This window comes from Ranitomeya variabilis, chromosome 4 (genome assembly GCF_051348905.1).
Source record: "Ranitomeya variabilis isolate aRanVar5 chromosome 4, aRanVar5.hap1, whole genome shotgun sequence".
NCBI lineage: Eukaryota > Metazoa > Chordata > Amphibia > Anura > Dendrobatidae > Ranitomeya > Ranitomeya variabilis.
This window is the reverse complement of record NC_135235.1, coordinates 375,302,556-375,324,716: the sequence shown is the minus strand read 5'-3', so window position 1 is coordinate 375,324,716 and position 22,161 is coordinate 375,302,556. Positions and strand designations below refer to the sequence as shown.

General features: G+C 45.1%; 1 protein-coding gene across 1 annotated transcript in view; it reads left to right on the top strand.

The window, feature by feature from the left end:
• LOC143764795 (dual specificity protein phosphatase 13A-like) overlaps nt 1–17,018 on the top strand; it is a 49,155-nt gene extending 32,137 nt beyond the window's left edge. The window contains exon 3 of the mRNA XM_077250765.1: nt 15,874–17,018. Within this exon, the coding sequence (XP_077106880.1) occupies nt 15,874–16,085 (212 nt within the window). The 3' untranslated portion in view covers nt 16,086–17,018. The remainder of the gene's footprint in view (nt 1–15,873) is intronic.
• The last annotated feature ends 5,143 nt before the right edge of the window (nt 17,019–22,161 follow it).

Sequence of the window (22,161 nt, the reverse complement as noted above, 5' to 3'; positions counted from 1 at the left end):
CACTTGGTTATTTTCTATCATATAGACCCCTCAAAATGACTTCAAATGAGATCCCTAAAAAAAATGGTGTTGTAAAAATGAGAAATTGCTGGACAATTTTTAACCCTTATAACTCCCTAACAAAAAAAAAATTTTGGTTCCAAAATTGTGCTGATGTAAAGTAGACATGTGGGAAATGTTACTTATTAAGTATTTTGTGTGACATAAAATATGACATTTGTGTCACATCTGTGATTTATTTGCATAAAAATTCAAAGTTGGAAAATTGCGAAATTTTAAAAATTTTCGCCAAATTTCCATTTTTTTCACAAATAAACGCAGGTAATATCAAAGAAATTTTACAACTATCATGAAGTACAATATGTCACAAGAAAACTTTGTCAGAATCACCAGGATCCGTTGAAGCGTTCCAGAGTTATAACCTCATAAAGGGACAGTGGTCAGAATTGTAAAAATTGGCCTGGTCATTAACGTGCAAACCACCCTTGGGGGTAAAGGGGTTAATAAGGATTTTAAAAAATAATAATTTAAGTAAACCAAAATTTAAATTTTTATTAATGTTTATTATATTTCATAAAAAAATGGAAATTTTACAGTAATTAATGAAAGAAGCAAGAACTGCCCAAAATTTAATGGAAGAGGAACTCAGATATACCCTGTTTTAGAAATAAAGGCGGGCCTCATACACATTATGTTCAAATTGTCATGTAGAGGTACTCCTAGACTCATAATGGCTATGCAAGAAGTACAAAGCTTGCCAAAAATTACAAGCAGGATCATCCATACACCCTTGAAGGCACCAATTGTATTGCCTCATTCAAATATTGTGTACAAAGTGTAGTTGTGGTATTCCTACACTCATAAAAGCTCTGCACACAGTGTAAAGACTGCCAAAATTACAAGCAGGGTCATCCATACACCTATGAAGGCATCAACTGTAATGCCTTTAAAAAAATATAATAAAGTGTTGTTGTGGCACTTCTGCACTCATTAAGGCTTTGCATTAAGGTGGGTCAACAAAAGCCAGGAAAAAAAATATTAGGAGGGTAATACAGTCATCCTTTTCAGGTGTCCGCTTCTTCTTCTTCCTCGGGAGGCTGGGGGGACTGCCTCCACCTGCTTCCTAGAGCCTGATTCCCACGTGACATGGCTTTGGTTATTTCCGGAGACCTCAACATGTAGAAATGGGTGACAACTCCCTGTGCCACCTGCACAATTGTTTGCTCCTGCATAAGAGATGGGGAATCCTAAGTACAATCCTATCTCTCTGTGGTGGTAGCCCCGTCTCGAGGAGCCTCTCCTAGGCTCATTCATTTTGCAAGAAGGGTTACTCCTCCTACCTTACTTCTCAGATCACACCCACCACATGCCAGCCATGTTGCATATCTATTTTGATAAATGTGACCTTGGTTCCAGCTGTCACCTCTTGCAGCCTTTGAGGCAAGTGTTCCATCTCTACTGCCTGCTGGTTGAACAAGATGTGATGATGGCTTCCAAACTCTTCAATGGACCTCCACCTCCCCTGCCAGTCACATGTAACAACCTCCAATTGGGATGCCAATTATCAATACTTTGCAGCTAGTAGGCCTGCTAGCATGTTTCCAACCTTGGTCCTGGCACCCATACGCTTTTCTGATTAGCCTAGGCCCCGCAGTCCATTCACTAGTTGCTGGATTCTGCCTTTCCTGTCCGCAGTCCTCAAGAACCCCAGCGGGGTGAAGTCTACAGCCTGGGTTCAGGACTTGGTGGTTCTAGGAAAGCATTCTCTGGTCGTTCTCTTGTGAGTCTTGAGGGATTCTGTGATCTTTGACTAATTGTTGCCCACTAAACATGTTACACTATATAAATTACTAATTTAATCCAGAAAAAATGTTGAACTTATCAATGTAATGTAACACAAGGCACGTAATATTCTATGGATAACAAATTCAATCCAGCAAAAATTTTGAAATAATTTTTAGAGTGCTATATACCACTGAATTGTAACACAAAGCACGTAATACTCTATGATTGACTAATTAAATCCTGGAAAAAAATTTAATGATTTTTGGAGTGTTATATACCACCAAAATGTAACAGAAAGAATGTAAAACTCTATGGATGACTAATTGAATCGATACAAATATTTGAATGCTTTTTTCAAGTGTTACATACCATCGATATGTAACGGAAAGCATGAAATACTCTATGGATGACTAATTGAATTGAGAAAAAATATTGAACCTTTTTTTGAAGTGTTATATACCATAGAAATGTAACACAAACTGTGTAATACTCTATAGATGACAAATTCATTGCAGAAAAATTTTGAACACTGTTTTGGAGTGCTATATACCATTGAATTGTAACACAAAGCACGTAATACTCTATGGATGACAAATTCAATCCGGAAAATGTTTTGAACGCTTTTATGCTATATACTACTGACATGTATCAGATAGCACATATTACTCTATGGATGACTAACTGAATCCAGAATAAATTTTGAATGCATTTTTTGCATTGTTATGTGCCAAAAAATGTAACACAAAGCACAAAATACTCTGTGAACTACTAACTAGACTACAGGTCTGTGAGAGCCAGAAATCTTGCATGTTTTTAGGTGACCATGTAGTATGCTTCAGGTGCGTGGTGTAGTGCATAGTGACACACAGGAGGCAGAGCAAGGGTTAACAGAGATATTAGAAGCAGGGGGTAAAGGGTGTAAAACTTTCAGATGGGAAAAGTCAAATGCAGAAGGTAAAAACAGGTTAACTTATCAGTCTCTGTGTGGTGGAGGGAGATGGTTGGAAGATCCCTCGGCGGCGCTTCAGGTGGCACGAGATGTCTCCGATCCAGTCCCGCGGAAGGGCGATGCACTGTCTCCTTGCGATGATGAATTCTCCGGGTCCTTTGGCACGTGGTCTCCTGATCCAGGCACACAATGCGGTAGAGATGATGGTCGGTAACACAGTGAAAGAAGCAGAAAGTTCAGTAGGCAAGGCCACAGTAGAAGCACACAGTCTAGTGGACACAGGCACGGGCTTGTCCTCAGCAGGCACCGCAAGGATGGGACTAAGCGAAGCCTCCGAGACGGCGAGCGGAGCAAAGGTATGCACTCTATCCTGGTAATGACCCAGTGCCGAAGTCTCTCTGGTTTCAAGGTAGGATGTGTCGGCAGTCTCACTAGCCGGTAATACATGTGCAGCTAGCTGGCGCGGGTCCATTGAGAAGGAGTCAACCATTTAACTACTCACAAGCGCATTCCCCGCCAAGAGTCCTGTCTTCCAGCTCAGATAGCTATTTAAGTCGGACCCGCCCCCATCAGTCAGGTGTCCTGAACTGCTCTGGTCAGAAATCTCTTCCCCCTGCAACAATGGTGACAACCCCAACAGTTCTGGCCCAGACACGCAAGAGAGGTCGTTAGCTTGGCTCTCCTCCCTTCACTCCCCCGCTCTTTTTCCTCGCCATTCCATGGGTGAGACTCTTCGAGGAGTGTGTGACTGTCTTCCCTTTATTTTTGCCAGATAAAATGTTCTTGGTCATAGCGATCGGGGGCTTGCCAGCTGTTGTTCGTTAAGGGGCGTCTCAGATCAGGAAAAGCAGTGGAGCTCTCTTGTGGGGTTGAATCCGGCTGTGATGGAAGAGCCATAGGTGAGTCCGTATTCTCTGGTTCCAACCTCTTGGATCTTGATCCTTCACTCTCTACTTCGTCCTCTTCTTCCACTGGCATATGGACCATCTCTGGAGTCTCGGGCTCCTCTTCTACTAGGACAGGATTCTTATACAGGCAGGGTTGGAGCATATTCCAGTGAAGAGTTCGAGTGGGGGCATCTTCCTCTCCTTCAGGCTGGACTTAGTAGACAGGTTCTTCTGGACTAACTGTTCTCTTCACCTGATACGGTTCTTTCTCCCAACGATTTTCCAGCTTGTTTCGAGGGCGCTTCTCCCGCACTAAGACACGATCTCCAGCTCAAAACTCTGTTGCTCCGGATGGGGTCTTTTCTGCATGTACCAGCTCCTGTAATCTGGTCTGGACCAACCGGTGTAGGGTCTGCAGGTGGTGTCGATGTTCCCAAACCCAGGAGGACACCCCCGTCCATGGAAAGTCCTCTTCTGGGTCCAGTGCCAACTCGGTGATTCCTTTTCCTTTTTGGCTAAACAGAAGAGAGTAAGGTGTATATCCCGTGGTTAGATGTACTCGATTATTATATACCCACACCAGTTCAGGAATGTATTCTGGCCACCAGGCCTTTCCATCTTCCTCTGGAGTTCTTAGTATCTGAATCAGTGTACGGTTAAATCGTTCACAGGCAATATTACCCTGAGGATGGTACGGTGTGGTGTGGGACTTGTCAATCCAGTACAGGTGGTGCAATTCATACATTACTCTTCCCAAGAAACAAGCTCCCTGATTGGAGTGAATTATCTTCGAATACCCATAGGGTTGGATGAAGTTTTTACATATTGTGTATACAGCGGACTCTGCAGTCTGATTCCGGGTTGGAGTCATCACGGCAAATTTTGTGAAGTGATCCACCATTACCAGGCAATGTTCATAGCCCTGATGAGCCCGGCCGATGGTTAGATAGTCTATTGTCAAGAGTTCCAGAGGAGCAGAGCTTACAATGGGCTGAACGGGAGACTTCTGCTCCGGCAGCTTAGCCAGTTCACATGTCTCACAATTTTTACAGTCCTCGTCGACTTTCAACTTCAACGGGGGGTAGAAGATGAACTGTTGTAGCCATTGGAAGGTTTTTTCTGGACCAAAATGGGCTCCTTGCTCATGTGCAGCGACAGAAATTTCAGACAATGACGTTGTTGGAACGAGGACTTGCCAGTGCACATTCTGCTCTGTCCACAGTTGCATTTTCCAATATAACAAGCGATTTTTCATCCGCAGTTGTTCCCATTGCCATAGGATCCGCAACACATCCAGGGACAAAGTACCTCTTTCTGTCAAGCTGGGAAGTCTCCGAGAAGCCACACAGTGTCTTAATAAAGCCAGTTCACCATCTTCCTGTTGAAGTTGAACCCACTCGTCTCGAGTATGTCCCAGTAAACCATCTTGGACTGAAGAATGTTTTTGCCCCTGCGTTGCCTCCACCTTCCAGGTGGACCTCCGGAATCTAGGGACTTCATCCTCTTCTAGCTCTTCATCTCTGTCCCGCTCGGGTCTAGTACTCTTCCTCTTGGACAGGGAATTGGCATGGGTATTTTCTGCCCCTCTTCTATAGGCAATCTTATAGCGAAATTTCACCATTCTGGCCACCCATCGTGGTTCCAGGTCCCCCAGTCTCGCGTTCTCCAGGTGCACAAGCAGGTTGTTATCAGTATGCACTTTGGAGCCAGACAAATATTCTGCAAATCTCTCTGTCATAGCCCACACCAATGCCAACAGCTACAACTTGAAAGAACTGTAATTGTCCGGATTGCGTTTCGTAAATGGACGGACTTGCATAAGCGATCACCCTCTCTCTTCCGTCCTGCATCTGTGACAACACAGCTTGAAGTCCCGGCAGACTCCCGTCAGTGTGGAGAATGAACTGTTGAGAGAAATCTGCATAAGCCAGGAGGAGCTTCAGTGAGTGCCTTTTATGGATCTTGAAAGGCTTCTTCTTGGGGCTCCTTCCAGCAGATCTTCCAGTTCTTGGCACCTGAGGGTACCTTTTTCAACAGTTCCTGTAAGGGCTTTGCCTGTCGAGTGAAATTCTTCACAAACCGCCTGTAATAACCGGTCAGTCCTAGGAACACCTGCACATCTTTCATTGTCTCTGGAGTGGGCCAGTTTTGAATCACGCGACCTTCTCTCTGGAGGGTTCTACCCCTTCGGCTGAAATGACATGGCCCAGGTATTCAATTTGCGTGTGGAACAAATGGCACTTCTGGGGCTTAACCTTTAGTCCGTGTTTTTGAAGGCCGGCCAACACTTATTCCAGGCATTGCAGATGTTCCTCGAATGAAGCCGCAAAGTCTATTATGTCGTCCACGTAGATGAGCGTCGACTCAAAGTTCAAATCCTCTAGGCACCTCTCCATGAGATGTTGAAAAGTTCCAGGAGCATTGGCTAAGCCAAACAGCATGCAGTTGAACTCGTACAGGCCCATGGGAAGAATGAAGGCAGTCTTTGCTCGATCTTGCTCAGATATGGGGACTTGCCAGTAGCCGCTGACGAGGTCCAGTGTAGAAAAGAACCTGGCTTTCCCCAAGCAGACAGGCACTCCTCAATCCGGGGTAACGGGTACGAGTCCCTCACTCTACAGGCGTTTTCAGTAATCCACACAAAAACGTAAGGTGCCGTCTTTCTTCCATACTAACACAATTGGAGCAGCCCATGGACTCTGGCTCTCTCTAATAAAGCCAGCTTGCAACATTTGATTCAACATGCTCTTCACTTCCTAGTATAACTGTGGGGGAATTTGTCGGTAACGCTCTCTTATGGGCGCAGTGCTCCCAGTTGGTATTTCATGCGTAGTGGCTGTGGTGCATCCAAAATCATCCTCGTGGAGGGCGAAAACGTCTTTATACCTTCCCAGCAGAGCTTCTACCTTTTGCACCTGAGTGGGTTTGACTTCGGCCAGCTCAGTCCACATTCGTTCCAGTATAGGTCGGCCCTCCTTGATGTAAAGAGGTTCTGACGTGGAAACGGAGTTTACTGATACATTTCAGGGGTCTCCAAGTTGTATCTCCAATTGCACTGTTTGGGGGGGCATTATTTCCTCAGGTAGATTCATTATTTGGGCCATCACACTTCTGGGAACACCAGTAATGTCCTGATCTCCTAAGTTGATGCACCACACAGGAACAGTCCCTTCCCATACAATGGCTAATGTATGCGCCACTAGGCGCCCCGTGGGTAGTTGTTCTGGAGAAAATGATTCAATTTGGACCTCAACCCCCTCCAAGGGGACACAGGCACGAACAGGCAGGGACAGTACTGTTTGTCCTGGTGGAAGAACAATTTTGGTGGGGGCCGGGACGATTACCTTTCCTAACACTTCTCCCTCACAACTAGACTCCTGTACCTGTGCCACTCGTACTAGTTGTTGGAAAATTCTTCTCTGCAGTGTATGTGGGCCCCACTGTTTTAGAGTTTCGTTAGAAGGCTCTTTGATGAGGAGACTTCCAAACTCCTTCAGCACATTCATCCCCAAGGTGACAGTGGGTCCATTACTCACTTCTCCCTGTGTCAGTAAAACGCCTTTCCATCTCAGGTCTTTCCCACAGATAGACACTTGCATCTATACCACCCCAGTGACTGGGATGGGCAGTTGGTTGGCCACCATTAACTTTATAACTTTATCACAGGTGTCATGGTTCCCAATGGCAGGGACATAGGCAAAAACAGGACTAGCTCTAGGAAGATGGAATCTAAGCTGACCGCGATGCTGAACCTCACGCGCAACTACCAATAGCCGGGGAACGTGCCTGCGTTTTATCCCTAGACGTCTCGCACCAGCCGGAGATCTATCTACCCCTAGTAGAGGAAACACAGACCTGGCTTGCCTCCAGAGAAAACCCCAAAGTGATAGTAGCCCCCAACATATAATGACGGTTAGTTAAGAGGAAAACACATACGTAGTATGAATACAGGTTCAGCAAAGAGAGGCCCACTAACTAGAAAGCAGAAAATACAAAAGTGGACTTCGCGGTCAACTCAAAACCCTACAAAATACCATCCTGAAATAACTTTAAACTCCGGTATCAACTCATGACACCGGAGTGGTCATTTCAGTTCACTAGAGCTTCCAGCAGCAAGATTCAAAATAAAAGCACGCTGGACAAAAATGCACAAAAGGTACAGATGATCCAACTTATCTGAATCAGCAGACTTTGGAGCAGGTAGCAAGTAACAGAGGAGCTCTGGTAACATTGATAGCCGGCAAGTAAATGACTGAGAAGCCAGACTATATAGAAAACTCCCATTTCCTGATGGGAACAGGTGCACTGGAAATAAAAGACAGAAGTCAGCCAGTACCACCAGTAGCCACCAGAGGGAGCCCACAAACAGAATTCACAACAGTACCCCCCCCTTGAGGAGGGGGCACCGAACCCTCATGAGAACCACCAGGGCGATCTGGATGAGCCCTATGAAAGGCGTGAACCAAATCAGAGGCATGAACATCAGAGGCAGTCACCCAAGAATTATCTTCCTGACCGTATCCCTTCCGTTTAACCAAATATTGAAGTCTCCGTCTGGAAACGCAAGAGTCCAAAATCTTCTCCACAACATACTCCAATTCACCCTGCACCAGCACAGGAGCAGGAGGCTCAACAGAAGGAACAACCGGCACCTCGTACCTCCGCAACAACGACCGATGGAAGACATTATGAATAGTGAAAGATGCTGGTAGGTCCAAACGAAACGATACAGGATTAAGAATCTCCAAAATCTTATAAGGACCTATGAACCGAGGTTTAAACTTAGGAGAAGAGACCTTCATAGGGACAAAACGAGAAGATAACCTCACCAAGTCCCCAACACGAAGACGATGACCAACACGACGACGACGATTAGCAAACTGCTGAGCCTTCTCCTGGGACAACTTCAAGTTGTCCACCACATGACTCCAAATCCGGTGCAGTCTATCCACCATCGTGTCCACTCCAGGGCAATCCGAAGATTCCACCTGGCCAGATGAAAAACGAGGGTGAAACCCCGAATTGCAAAAGAAAGGAGAAACCAGAGTGGCAGAACTAGCCCGATTATTAAGGGCAAACTCTGCCAACGGCAAAAAGGCGACCCAGTCATCCTGATCAGCAGACACAAAACACCTCAAATAAGTCTCCAAGGTCTGATTAGTTCGCTCTGTCTGTCCATTCGTCTGAGGGTGGAATGCAGACGAAAAAGACAAATCAATGCCCATCCTGGCACAGAACGCCCGCCAAAATCTAGACACAAATTGGGATCCCCTATCAGAAACGATGTTTTCCGGAATACCATGTAAACGAACCACGTTCTGAAAAAATAGAGGGACCAACTCAGATGAAGAAGGCAACTTGGGCAAGGGTACCAAATGAACCATTTTAGAAAAACGGTCACACACCACCCAGATGACGGACATTTTCTGAGAAACCGGGAGATCCGAAATAAAGTCCATAGAGATGTGCGTCCAAGGCCTCTTCGGAATAGGCAAGGGCAACAACAATCCACTAGCCCGAGAACAGCAAGGCTTGGCCCGAGCACAAACATCACAAGACTGTACAAAAGTACGCACATCCCGAGACAGGGAAGGCCACCAAAAGGACCTGGCCACCAAATCTCTGGTACCAAAGATTCCAGGGTGGCCTGCCAACGCAGAAGAATGAACTTCCAAGATAACTCTACTGGTCCACTCATCTGGAACAAACAGTCTCCCAGGCGGACAACGATCAGGCCTATCCGCCTGAAACTCCTGCAAAGCACGTCGCAAGTCTGGAGAGACAGCAGACAATATCACCCCATCCTTAAGGATACCCGTAGGCTCAGAATCACCAGGGGAGTCAGGCTCAAAACTCCTAGAAAGGGCATCTGCCTTTACATTTTTTGAACCTGGTAGATATGAGACCACAAAATTAAACCGAGAGAAAAACAACGACCAGCGCGCCTGTCTAGGATTCAGACGCCTGGCAGACTCAAGGTAAATCAGATTCTTGTGATCAGTCAAGACCACCACCTGATGCCTAGCACCCTCAAGCCAATGACGCCACTCCTCAAAGGCCCACTTCATAGCCAAGAGCTCCCGATTTCCAACATCATAATTTCGCTCGGCGGGCGAAAATTTTCGAGAAAAGAACGCACATGGTCTCATCCCCGAGCAATCGGAACTTCTCTGCGACAAAACCGCCCCCGCTCCGATCTCGGAAGCATCAACTTCGACCTGAAAAGGAAGTGAAACATCAGGCTGGCGCAACACAGGGGCAGAAGAAAAGCGGCGCTTAAGCTCCCGAAAGGCCTCCACAGCAGCCGAGGACCAATTGGCAACATCAGCACCCTTCTTAGTCAAATCCGTTAGAGGTTTAACAACACTTGAAAAACCCGTTATAAATCGACGATAGAAATTAGCAAAGCCCAAGAACTTCTGAAGACTCTTAAGAGAAGTAGGTTGCGTCCAATCACAAATAGCCCGAACCTTGACAGGATCCATCTCAATAGAAGAAGGGGAAAAAATGTACCCCAAAAAAGAGATCTTCTGAACCCCAAAAATACACTTTGAACCCTTTACAAACAAAGAATTGGCCCGCAAAACCTGAAAAACCTTCCTGACCTGTTGAAAATGCGACTCCCAGTCATCAGAAAAAATCAAAATATCATCCAAATACACAATCATAAATTTATCCAGATATTCACGGAAAATATTGTGCATAAAGGACTGAAAGACTGAAGGGGCATTAGAAAGACCAAAAGGCATTACTAAATACTCAAAATGGCCCTCGGGCGTATTAAATGCAGTTTTCCACTCATCTCCCTGCTTTATCTGCACCAAATTATACGCACCCCGAAGATCAATCTTGGAGAACCACCTTGCCCCCTTAATACGAGCAAACAAATCAGTCAACAGTGGCAAAGGATACTGATATTTGACAGTAATCTTATTCAACAGCCGATAATCAATACAAGGCCTCAGGGAACCGTCTTTTTTACCCACAAAAAAAAAACCTGCTCCTAAAGGGGATGAGGATGGATGGATATGTCCCTTTTCCAAGGACTCCTTAATATACTCTCGCATAGCAGCATGCTCTGGCACAGACAGATTGAACAAACGACCCTTAGGAAATTTGCTGCCAGGAATCAAATCTATAGCACAATCGCAATCCCTGTGAGGAGGGAGCGAACTAAGTTTAGGCTCCTCAAAAACATCACAGTAGTCAGCCAAAAATGCCGGAACCTCAGAGGGAGTAGATGAAGCAATGGAAACCAAAGGTACTTCCCCATGAGCCCCCTGACATCCCCAGCTTAATACGGACATTGTTTTCCAGTCAAGAACTGGGTTATGAGTTTGTAACCATGGCAATCCAAGCACTAAAACATCATGCAAGTTATGCAACACAAGGAATCGAATCACCTCCTGATGGTCTGGAGTCATACACATAGTCACTTGTGTCCAGTATTGAGGTTTATTCCTAGCCAATGGTGTGGAATCAATACCCTTCAAAGGAATGGGGACTTCCAGAGACTCTAGACTAAACCCACAGCGCCTGGCAAAGGACCAATCCATAAGACTCAGGGCGGCGCCAGAGTCCACATAGGCATTCACGGTAATAGATGATAACGAACAAATAAAAGTCACAGACAAAATAAACTTAGACTGCAAAGTGCTAACTGCAAAAGACTTATCAACCTTTTTTGTGCGTTTAGAGCATGCTGATATAACATGAGCAGAATCGCCACAATAGAAGCACAACCCATTTCCACGCCTATAATTCTGCCGCTCACTTCTGGACAGAATTCTATCACATTGCATATTCTCCGGTGCCTGCTCAGAAGACACCGCCAAATGGTGCACAGGTTTGCGCTCCCGTAAACGCCGGTCAATCTGAATTGCCATTGTCATGGACTCATTCAGACCTGTGGGCGTAGGAAACCCCACCATGACATCTTTAACGGCATCAGAGAGGCCCTCTCTGAAATTCGCCGCCAGGGCGCACTCATTCCACTGAGTAAGCACAGACCATTTTCGAAATTTTTGACAATATATTTCAGCTTCATCATGCCCTTGAGAGAGGGCTATCAAGGCTTTTTCAGCCTGAATCTCCAAATTAGGTTCCTCATAGAGCAACCCCAGCGCCAGAAAAAACGCATCCACATTGAGCAGCGCAGGATCCCCTGGCGCCAATGCAAATGCCCAATTCTGGGGGTCATCCCGCAGCAAGGAAATAACAATCTTAACCTGCTGAGCGGGGTTTCCAGCGGAGTGAGATCTCAGAGAAAGATACAATTTACAATTGTGCTTAAAATTCAAAAAACGAGATCTATCTCCAGAAAAAAACTCTGGTATAGGAATTTTAGGTTCAGACATAGGAGCATGTATGACAAAATCTTGTATATTTTGAACCTTAAAAGCAAGATTATTCAGATTTGAAGCTAAACTCTGGATATCCATTTCTCAGCAGCTGAGATCTGAGCCATTCAGGGATTAAGAGGAGGGAAAAGCAGCAGACTGCAATTATGGCTAGACAGACTTCAGAGTAAAAAAAAAAAAAAAAAAAAAAAGGTGTCAGAAACTTCTTTTCTCTCCTTCTTCAGCCAATACTTTTAACACAGTTAGGCCGGCTATACTGTCATGGTTCCCAATGGCAGGGACATAGGCAAAAACAGGACTAGCTCTAGGAAGATGGAATCTAAGCTGACCGCGATGCTGAACCTCACGCGCAACTACCAATAGCCGGGGAACGTGCCTGCGTTTTATCCCTAGACGTCTCGCACCAGCCGGAGATCTAGCTACCCCTAGTAGAGGAAACACAGACCTGGCTTGCCTCCAGAGAAAACCCCAAAGTGATAGTAGCCCCCAACATATAATGACGGTTAGTTAAGAGGAAAACACATACGTAGTATGAATACAGGTTCAGCAAAGAGAGGCCCACTAACTAGAAAGCAGAAAATACAAAAGTGGACTTCGCGGTCAACTCAAAACCCTACAAAATACCATCCTGAAATAACTTTAAACTCCGGTATCAACTCATGACACCGGAGTGGTCATTTCAGTTCACTAGAGCTTCCAGCAGCAAGATTCAAAGTAAAAGCACGCTGGACAAAAATGCACAAAAGGTACAGATGATCCAACTTATCTGAATCAGCAGACTTTGGAGCAGGTAGCAAGTAACAGAGGAGCTCTGGTAACATTGATAGCCGGCAAGTAAATGACTGAGAAGCCAGACTATATAGAAAACTCCCAATTCCTGATGGGAACAGGTGCACTGGAAATAAAAGACAGAAGTCAGCCAGTACCACCCGTAGCCACCAGAGGGAGCCCACAAACAGAATTCACAACACACAGGGTCCCATTCAGGCCATTTTGCTCTGGGAAAATGTCACCGGAAGTAGGCTTCTGAGCAACGTTGTCACCTGTGAGCCCGTGTCCACCAGGCATCGCACTGCATGTCCGTCCATTTCTGCCCATATTAGGGGGCATGTTGACACTAATCTTGCAGGACTTCCACTACTCTTCCTCACCTGTTCTGGCTCCGGACGGTGTTCCCTCGGCTCAGAGCCCTCTAGTTTAACGGGTGGCGAGACTTCATTCTTCCTCGGCGGCTGCACTCCCGTGTGATGTGTTCGCTCTCTCCACAGTTGTAACAAGTGATGGGCCTCAGCTGGCAAAGCATTCTGGAGTCACGGCAGAGCTCTGGGCCTTCCCTGCTCTCTGGAGAATTACTGGTAGCCTCTGTTCTCTTCTTTATGTCAGCCAGTTCTACTTTCACTCTCAGAAGTTCTCTCCTCAGTTCTTCCACCCATTGGGGTTCAGTAATGGCATTAGCAGACACCCCCACACTCTGAACCTTCCCACCGGGACTGTCACCCCCTGCTCCTGTTCACGCATGCATGTTTCACTCCCTACTTTAGGGAACGTCATATGGGGGTTAACTCGCACACGTTCTTGCAGAGCTTGTTTCATCAGCATGTCTTGCAAACCTGTCACTAGGAAGTCTCATAACATTATGTCTGTGGGTCCTACTCCCCTTCCCATCTGTGCATTCATATATTGGGTTACAGTCTCCCTCTCCCTCTGCATTCTGCTAAAAGACGTGTTCTCAGTTCCCCTATGTCTGTGGGGTCTCCATGAGTCTCCCCCAAGATCTGTAACACCTTGTTAAAGGTATTCCAGTCTAGTGGGGTCCGTAACATTACTGAATCCCTGGCTTCTCCATCCAGTGCCATAATGGCCACCTCAGCCTCCAGCACAGGGGTCATAGGGTGCATTCTCATCATGTCTTTAAGGCATTCAGCCCAGCTCCACAGCATAGTGTTGCTTCCCGTGAATTTGGGCAAATTGCTCAGCATGGCCTCCAGGGAAAGGCTAGTCCTGAGGACACCCCTCACTGCTTGGTCTGCCACCTGCATGCTATTGGACTGCATCCTGCTGACTATGCCAAGTGTAGTATGCTAGCAGATGTGTAGGATGCAGAGACAAACAGGAGGCAGAGCAAGGGTTAACAGGTTCTTTTTTATCAAACAGAGATATTACAAGCAGGGGGGTAAAGGGTGTAAACTTGCGGATGGGCAAAGTCAAATGCAGAAGGTAAATACAGGTTAACTTATCATTCTCTGTGTGGTGGAGGGAGGTGGCTAGAAGATCCCTCTGCGGCGCCACAGGCAGCGCGAGATATCTCCGATCTGGTGTCCTTGTGATGACAAATCCTCCCTGTCCTTTGGCTAGTGGTCTCTGATCCGGGCACACGATGGGTTAGAGATGATGGTTGGCAGTACAGTGAAAGAAGCAGAAAGCTCAGTAGGCAAGGTGGCAGTAGAAGCACACAGTCCAGCTGGCACAGCCACAGGCACAGGCCAGTCCTCAGCAGGCACCGCAAGAATGGGCCTAAGCGGTGCCTCCGCGATGGTGAACGGAGCTAAGGTATGCGCTCTATCCTGGTCACTACCCTGTGAGGAAGTGTCTCTAGGCTGAGGGTAGAATGTGTCGGCAGTCTTGCTAGCCAGGAATACAGGCGCAGCTAGCTGGCGTGGGTCCGTCGAGAAGGAGTCAACCGTCTAACTGCTCACAAGCGCATTCCCCGTCAATAGTCCCGTCTTCCCGCTCAGACAGCTATTTATGTTGAACCCACCCCCATAACTCAGGTGTCCTGACCAGCTCCGGTCAGAAATCTCTTTCCCCTGCAACAATGGTGATAGCCCTGACAGTTCTGGCCCAGACATGCAAGCGAGACCGTTATCTTGGCTCTCCTCTCTACAACCAAATATTTATTTTCCACCATAATATTCAAAAATAAATCTTGCCAAATCAGACAAGGTGATTTTCTGGATTTGTTTTCTCAATTTTGACTCTCATAGTTGTGGTCTACCTATGATGTCAATTACAGGCCTCTCTCATCTTTTTAAGTGGGAGAACTTACATAATTGGTGGCTGACTAAAATACTTTTTTCCCCACTGTATATATTTAGCAACGTACTGTAAAGCCCCAATCCCTGCCCAGAGGCTCCTGCAACTGTCCCTAGGCTAAATGAAGAATGAATCTTATACTGACAGCAAAGCGAAGATTAGCCCTTAGAAGGACTGTTAGTATGAAGGTTCAGCATCAGTGCCAGTATCAACACTAGAGGACTCTGATTTGTTAAACAGTGCAAATACAGGCCTGGATAACTGTTCTCTCCCTCCAAACAGAACTGTCTCTGAGCTGTGCAATGGCGTCAGTGAGCTGAGCATGGCGGCGCCTGTCCTTTTATAACCTCTAGTAACCTAATGCGAACAGCCAATCATAGTAATATGATACCAAGATGGCTATGTCATTACAGTGACTGGCAGGCAATCATCACATTTTTATTGGCTGTGTAACAGGTGCCAAACATGTGAACGGAGATTCAAGTTCAAATCCGAGCACCAGCCAATACTCGAGTGCCAAGCACATCCGAGCACCCAGATACTCTATTGATAATCTAGTATCACCAAGCACGTTTGCTCATCCCTAATAAAGAGATTTTTTATTCAGCTTCCTATAACCTGCATGGCCATATAGATGGCTTAGAAGGGCTCATCCTACTGACAAATTCCTTTTAAGGTAGTTAGCTCTCACTCACATAATGGATGAGATTAAATATCCTCATAATTTTTATTTTTCAGTGGACTAATAGATATAATCAAGTTATTTATCTGCTGCCAAACATGAATATTAAAAAACTCAAGTATAAGGAATTCTACTATGGTGAGAGATATGTACTAAAATATAAACCTTTCTTTACAGGAAAAGTTCTTGTACATTGTGTTCTGGGAAAAAGTCGCTCTGCTACATTGATTCTTGCCTACCTAATGATCTTCCAAGGGTTTTCCTTAGTAGATGCCATCCGCCATGTCTCTGAGCGCCGTTGTATTGCTCCCAATCGTGGGTTCCTGCAGCAGCTGCAACAGCTTGAGATGGAATTGCACTCTTCTATTTGGAGATGTTCTATGCTTTAATAGGAATCATTGTAACAAATACAGTAGCATGATTGACGCTGACTGCTGCTTGGGGAAACATTTCTTCAGTTTTCTGGAATAATTTGCGTCATTTTTTTCCTGCTTTTGCATTTATATTCTCTATACTATTTGCACCACTTTTAAGGTGTCTTTTTTTAAGTCATTATTTACCGTGACAACTTTGCTTTTACAGATATTTTAGACAAATTCATAAAATGCAACTTTTACCATATGTCAAATTTTCTTTGCACATCTCAGTTACGTCCCTGGATTAAGATTTCTGGAGTTGTTTTCAATATGGCACAGTTTTGTTAAAACTGGTTAAAGACAAAAAAAGTGCATTTTGTTTGTGCCAAATTCATGAGCTGTGTGTGACATTTTGAAGAATTTAATGTAGCACAAAGCCCATCAGCGAATACCACAAGAAAAAAAAGAAAAGTGACTTCAAAAAATTGCAAATGATAAATTGGGCCCCATATACCGTATATTTAGATTATCATCACAAAAATGTATGAAAGTTTGTGAAAAATATGATTCTTATTTTTTACATATGTGGAAAATGTTTTCGATAAATGAAGCACAAAATTCTATTTTCATACTGGAATTTTTACCAGTTGCCTTATTATTAATAAGCTACATTCACGTTTCTATCCTAACAGCAAACACAATATGAAACTAAAATACTTAGTATTTACATATGCTAAAATGAGGCTAACAGTACCTTCTGCTTTGGAAATGCAAGAAATAAAAATAACTTTGTGGATGTTCAGACTGCTAAACATGGGCCTAATTTTTAGCTGCATTGTACAAGTCTAGAAAATGTAATCTCACATTAAAGGCTCCTGGTTATGGCTACTGCATGTCCCCACACTTCCTCTGACTTGTACAGTACTGTAATAAAGAACACATGGAAGTATATGGTTTCTTTTTATTCGTCCAATAACACTAAAGAATGTAGAGCTTTTCTACTTGATTCAAATTGCATCCAACAGGAAAGAAAAGAATGATAAGTTCATTTGAGTGTTGAATAATATTTAGAATTGAGAGTCCTCAGTGGTTGATATTTTTTAATGGCTAAGGCTACGTTCACATTTGCGTTGTGCGCCGCAGCGTCGGCGCCGCAACGCACAACGCAAACAAAAACGCAGCAAAACGCATGCACAACGCTGCGTTTTGCGCAGCATGCTTCCTTTTTTTCATTGATTTTGGACGCAGCAAAAATGCAACTTGCTGCGTCCTCTGCGCCCGGACGCGGGCGCCGCAGGGACGCATGCGGCGCAAAACGCAAGTGCGACGCATGTCCATGCGCCCCCATGTTAAATATAGGGGCGCATGACGCATGCGGCAACGCTGCGGCGCCCGACGCTGCGGCGCAGACCGCAAATGTGAACGTAGCCTAACTGAAAAGATGGTAACAAATTGCAAGCTTTTGAGACTACTCAGGTCTCTTCATCAGCCATAGACTAAAAGAAATTCTGAAGAATCACATATTTATGTACAACACATCACAGAAAAATGCCATAGATAAGACAGGTGACATGTAGCAGAATTACCATTATTATTATTATTATTATTATTTATTGTTATAGCGCCATTTATTCCATGGCGCTTTACATGTGAGGAGGGGTATACATAATAAAAACAAGTACAATAATCTTAAACAATACAAGTCATAACTGGTACAGGAGGAGTGAGGACCCTGCCCGCGAAGGCTCACAATCTACAAGAGTGAGTGATAAACAGTTATGTCTATAAATATTGGAACAGTTCATAGATTAGGAATGTTTTATTGTCCTCTGATTGGGGTCTGGTTCTGTTATGATGACCCCACATGGTCTGAGGAGCAAATTCCTTAGTTGATGTAAAAAGACATAAATCCCTGGGACACATTCATTCCGCACTGAGAGTGTCAAAGGTCATCATCAGCTTATATTCCCATACTCTTCTGTATCTCTGAGATTTGAAGTTACCATTTTATACAAGTAATTTCATGTCCATAATGCTATGATTGGGGAGACAGAAATGTATTGCCACAGGTAGATCCACTCTTTTTTCTCTTATTGTATGGCGTATGAGAGTCCATCCTTGTTCTCAGTTTCTGCCCTGTCTCCCCTACATACAGACCCCAGTTGGACGTTTAGTACAAATAATTAAGTACACCACATTAGAAGTTATGTCACTCTCCTTTAAGCATTTCATCCCTTTCCACTATGTGCAGATAGAAATTCCTTAGCTAATTTTGACATCTCACCCCCACACAGGGTCAGACTGGACTGGCGGGTTACCGGTGAAATGTCTGGTGGGTCAGAGAGAGAGAAGATTAAGGAAGAAAAAAAAGTGTTAGGAGTAGGGGACCTTTAAAAGCCTAGGAGACAGGGGCGCACGCACGCAGACCTGATCTGCTGTGAAGATCAGGGCTGGCACTGGGCCCCCCTCAGTACTCACCCCTCTTCATTCTCCACAGCTCCAGTGTCTTCAGCAGCTCCTTACTCTGTGATATCTTAGGGCAGAGAGAGCAATGATGCCACGCCCTCTGTGCTGAGCACTGGAGAGTCAGAGGACGCTGCAGATACCGGACCTGCAGGAAAAGAAGGGAAGGGGAGGATTTGATTTTTTTTGCATGCAGCGTTATATGGGGCCCATTATATACTGTTTGGAGCAATATTTGGGGGGCTATTAAATTCTGTATGGAGCAATATATAGGGCCCATTATACTGTATGGAGCATTATGTGGGGGCCATTATATACTGTATGGAGCAATATATATATATATATATATGGGGCCATTGTACTTTATAGAGCAATACATAGGGCCATTATAAGTGATAAGCGAGCACTAAAATGCACGGGTGCTCGTTGCTCGGGTTGAGCAGATTGGTATACTCAGGTACTCGGCCAGAACAACGAGCCCAATGTAGGTCTATGGGAGATCCGAGTAATTTTACCGCGATCCCCCCGGAGGTCCCTTTAAGGTCTAAAAACATCTGAAAATGATGGAAACACTGTTTAAATGACACAGGGACATCCTGGGGATCGCCCCTGGAAGCATTCCTGACTCCTAGTTCACAGCTTTAATAATTTTTTCAGAGATTCATGCCATTTTTCCCGGTGCCACAAAAAACACATTAAAACTAAACCAAAACGGGTTTTGATTGGAAATTTGTCAAGGTACATCATTTGCAGTTTAATGACTTGCCTGTAAGGCCAAATATTTAACCCCAGACCGAAAATGTCCTCCGCCACGTAGGCTTAGTTCAGACGCAGCGTTTCTAAAGCGTTTTTCAACTTTAACATGGCTTTCAACCACTACAAATGCATTCACTGGGAAATGTCATTGTAACATTTAACAACCCTAGCTGGCCATGTGGTGTGTGATACATAAGCAGACCCATCTTCTTTCATTTAAGAAGGAGGGACTCTTAAAGTCACAGAGCCTATTTTTACTGGTGCATCAGGCGGCATTAATCTTCTTAAAGGGCCATTATGAAACAGTGGGTCTCCTAAGCTGTTGTAGCCTATGCTGTGAGTGAATGGGCTGCCAAGAATTACGACGCACAACAATACCCCTTTCATAAGATGCCCAGGGGGACTCCTGAAAAAGTGCTGCATTGAATACAAGGCCTGCCCTGCTACCAATTCATATGCACCCCAATAAGCCCTTGAACCCACATACTGGATGGGCCCATGAAAATCCACTTCACAATATGCATTTTGTACTCCTGTACTCCTTTGTTTTACACATTGGCAGCAAGACCAGCCCTGCTGCATAGTCAGTCATATGCATCCCATTAGGCCTTGGAACCAACATACTGGATGGGCCCATGAAAATCCACTTCACAATATGCATTTTGTACTCCCATACTCCTTTGTTTTACACATTGGTAGCAAGGCCAGCCCTGCTGCATATTCAGTCGTATGCACCCCATTAGACCTTGGAACCCACATACTGGACTGGATGGGCCCCTGAAAATCCACTTCACAATATGCATATTGTACTCCGTACTCCTTTGTTTTACACACTGGCAACAAGGCCAGCCCTGCTGCATAGTCAGTGATATACACCACATTAGGCCTTGGAAACCACATACTGGAAGGGCCCATGAAAATCCACTTCACAATATGCATTTTGTACTCCCGTACTCCTTTGTTTTACACATTGGCAGCAAGACCAGCCCTGCTGCATAGTCAGTCATATGCACCCCATTACGCCTTTGAACCCACATACTGGATGGGCCCATGAAAATCCACTTGTATTTTTTAATGGTATGATGGTTCCCTCTTTGCACAATTATTTACAGGAGAATTTGGCAATTTTATTTGAAATTTTTTTAACACTAAGGTTCAGATACAGCTTTAAAAAAAGGCTAATACTTGCAATACAACACAATTTTATTGCAAAATACAAAATTCAAGGAATAGTATGAGTGAATAATGTGAGTGCGTACACTTTTGTATATGTTAACATACACAGGTTAATAAGTACATATAAGGATTAAATAAATATAGTGATTATGTATATATGAAGATTAACTACATACAGTATACTTAGATCATCACCAAGAAGCTTTTAAACATCATCCATCTGGAATATAAGAGAAGCAACACCAAGGCAGAGAACCCCTGGGAGATTACAGTATTTTTCGCTTTATAAGATGCACCTGAATATAAGACGCACCCCCAAATTTGGTAAAGAAAAAGAGAAAAAAATATTTTTTTTGTTAAATGGGGGTCTGTCTTATAATACCAGTGTGCGTCTTACAAATCATATTTCCCTCATCCTGGTATCTATATAACCCCCATCCTTGTGCTGGCACATGCCCCCCTGTGCTGCTGTCAGGCACATGCCCTCCTGGTCACTATATGCCCCCCTGTACTACTGGCAGACACATGCCCCCGGTCACTATATGCCCCCTTGTGCTGCTGGCAGGCACATGCCCCCCGGGTCACTATATGCCCCCCTGTGCTGGCAGGCACATGCCCCCCAGGTCACTATATGCCCCCCTGTGCTGGCAGGCACATGCCCCCCTGGTCACAATATGTCCCCTTGTGCTGCTGGCAGGGACATGCCCCCCGGTCAGAATATGCCCCCCAGTGCTGCTGGCAGGTACAGGCCCCCGGTCACTATATTCCCCCCTGTGCAGCTGGCAGACACATGCTCCCCCTGTGCTGCTGGCAGATGCATGCCCCCCCTGTGCTGCGGGAAGACACATGCCCCCTGTGCTGCTGGAAGACACATGCCCCCAGTGCTGCTGGCAGACACATGATAAAATAACAAACACTTAACTTACCTTCAGATGATGGCTCCGTGCTCACAGCTGTCATCACTGTGCTGTGCCGATCACATGATCAGATGTCAGCACAGACACAGGAAGCACAACAAAGGAGCTGTGAGCAGGGAGCCATCATTGGAAGGTGAGTTAAGTGTTTGTTATTTTATCATGTGCCTGCCAGCAGCACAGGGGGGCATATAAGAGTGATGGGGCCATATCCATGATGGGAGGGGGCAGATGCAGGCACATGTAATATTCGCTGCTCCCCTGTGAATCAACTCGGGCAGCTTCAGCACCAAGATGATGGACAGCAGGTGCAGTGAATATTACATGAGGCTAATGAGCGGGAGCACAGGACCTCCTGCTGTCTCTGCAGCCCACAGCCAGCCCACTCAAGCCCCCTGACACCACTCCAGAGCTCCCCTTCTCTACAACACAGCACACAGATTCGGATTGTAAGACGCACCCCCCATTTTCCCCAAAAATTTGGGGGAACAAAAGTGCGTCTTATAGTCACAAAAAAATGGTACCTACACTGCATGGGCGTCCCCAATTATGCAGGTATTAGCATACTGTACATGTACAGGTACCCCAGTTTTGGAATCTGTCTTAGTCATGTTTCTCTGGTCTTTTATAGTGATTTACACTATGTTGTAACTCTAGTTTCACCCAGACCTTCAAGTGGCCACTTTTCAAGGTTTGATGAAACTGAGATATCATGGAGTCATCAGACAAGGGGCCATAAACCCCTAGAAAATAAAAGCCACAAGGATTTAGATCAAACCACCACCGGCATAGCTTCAGTA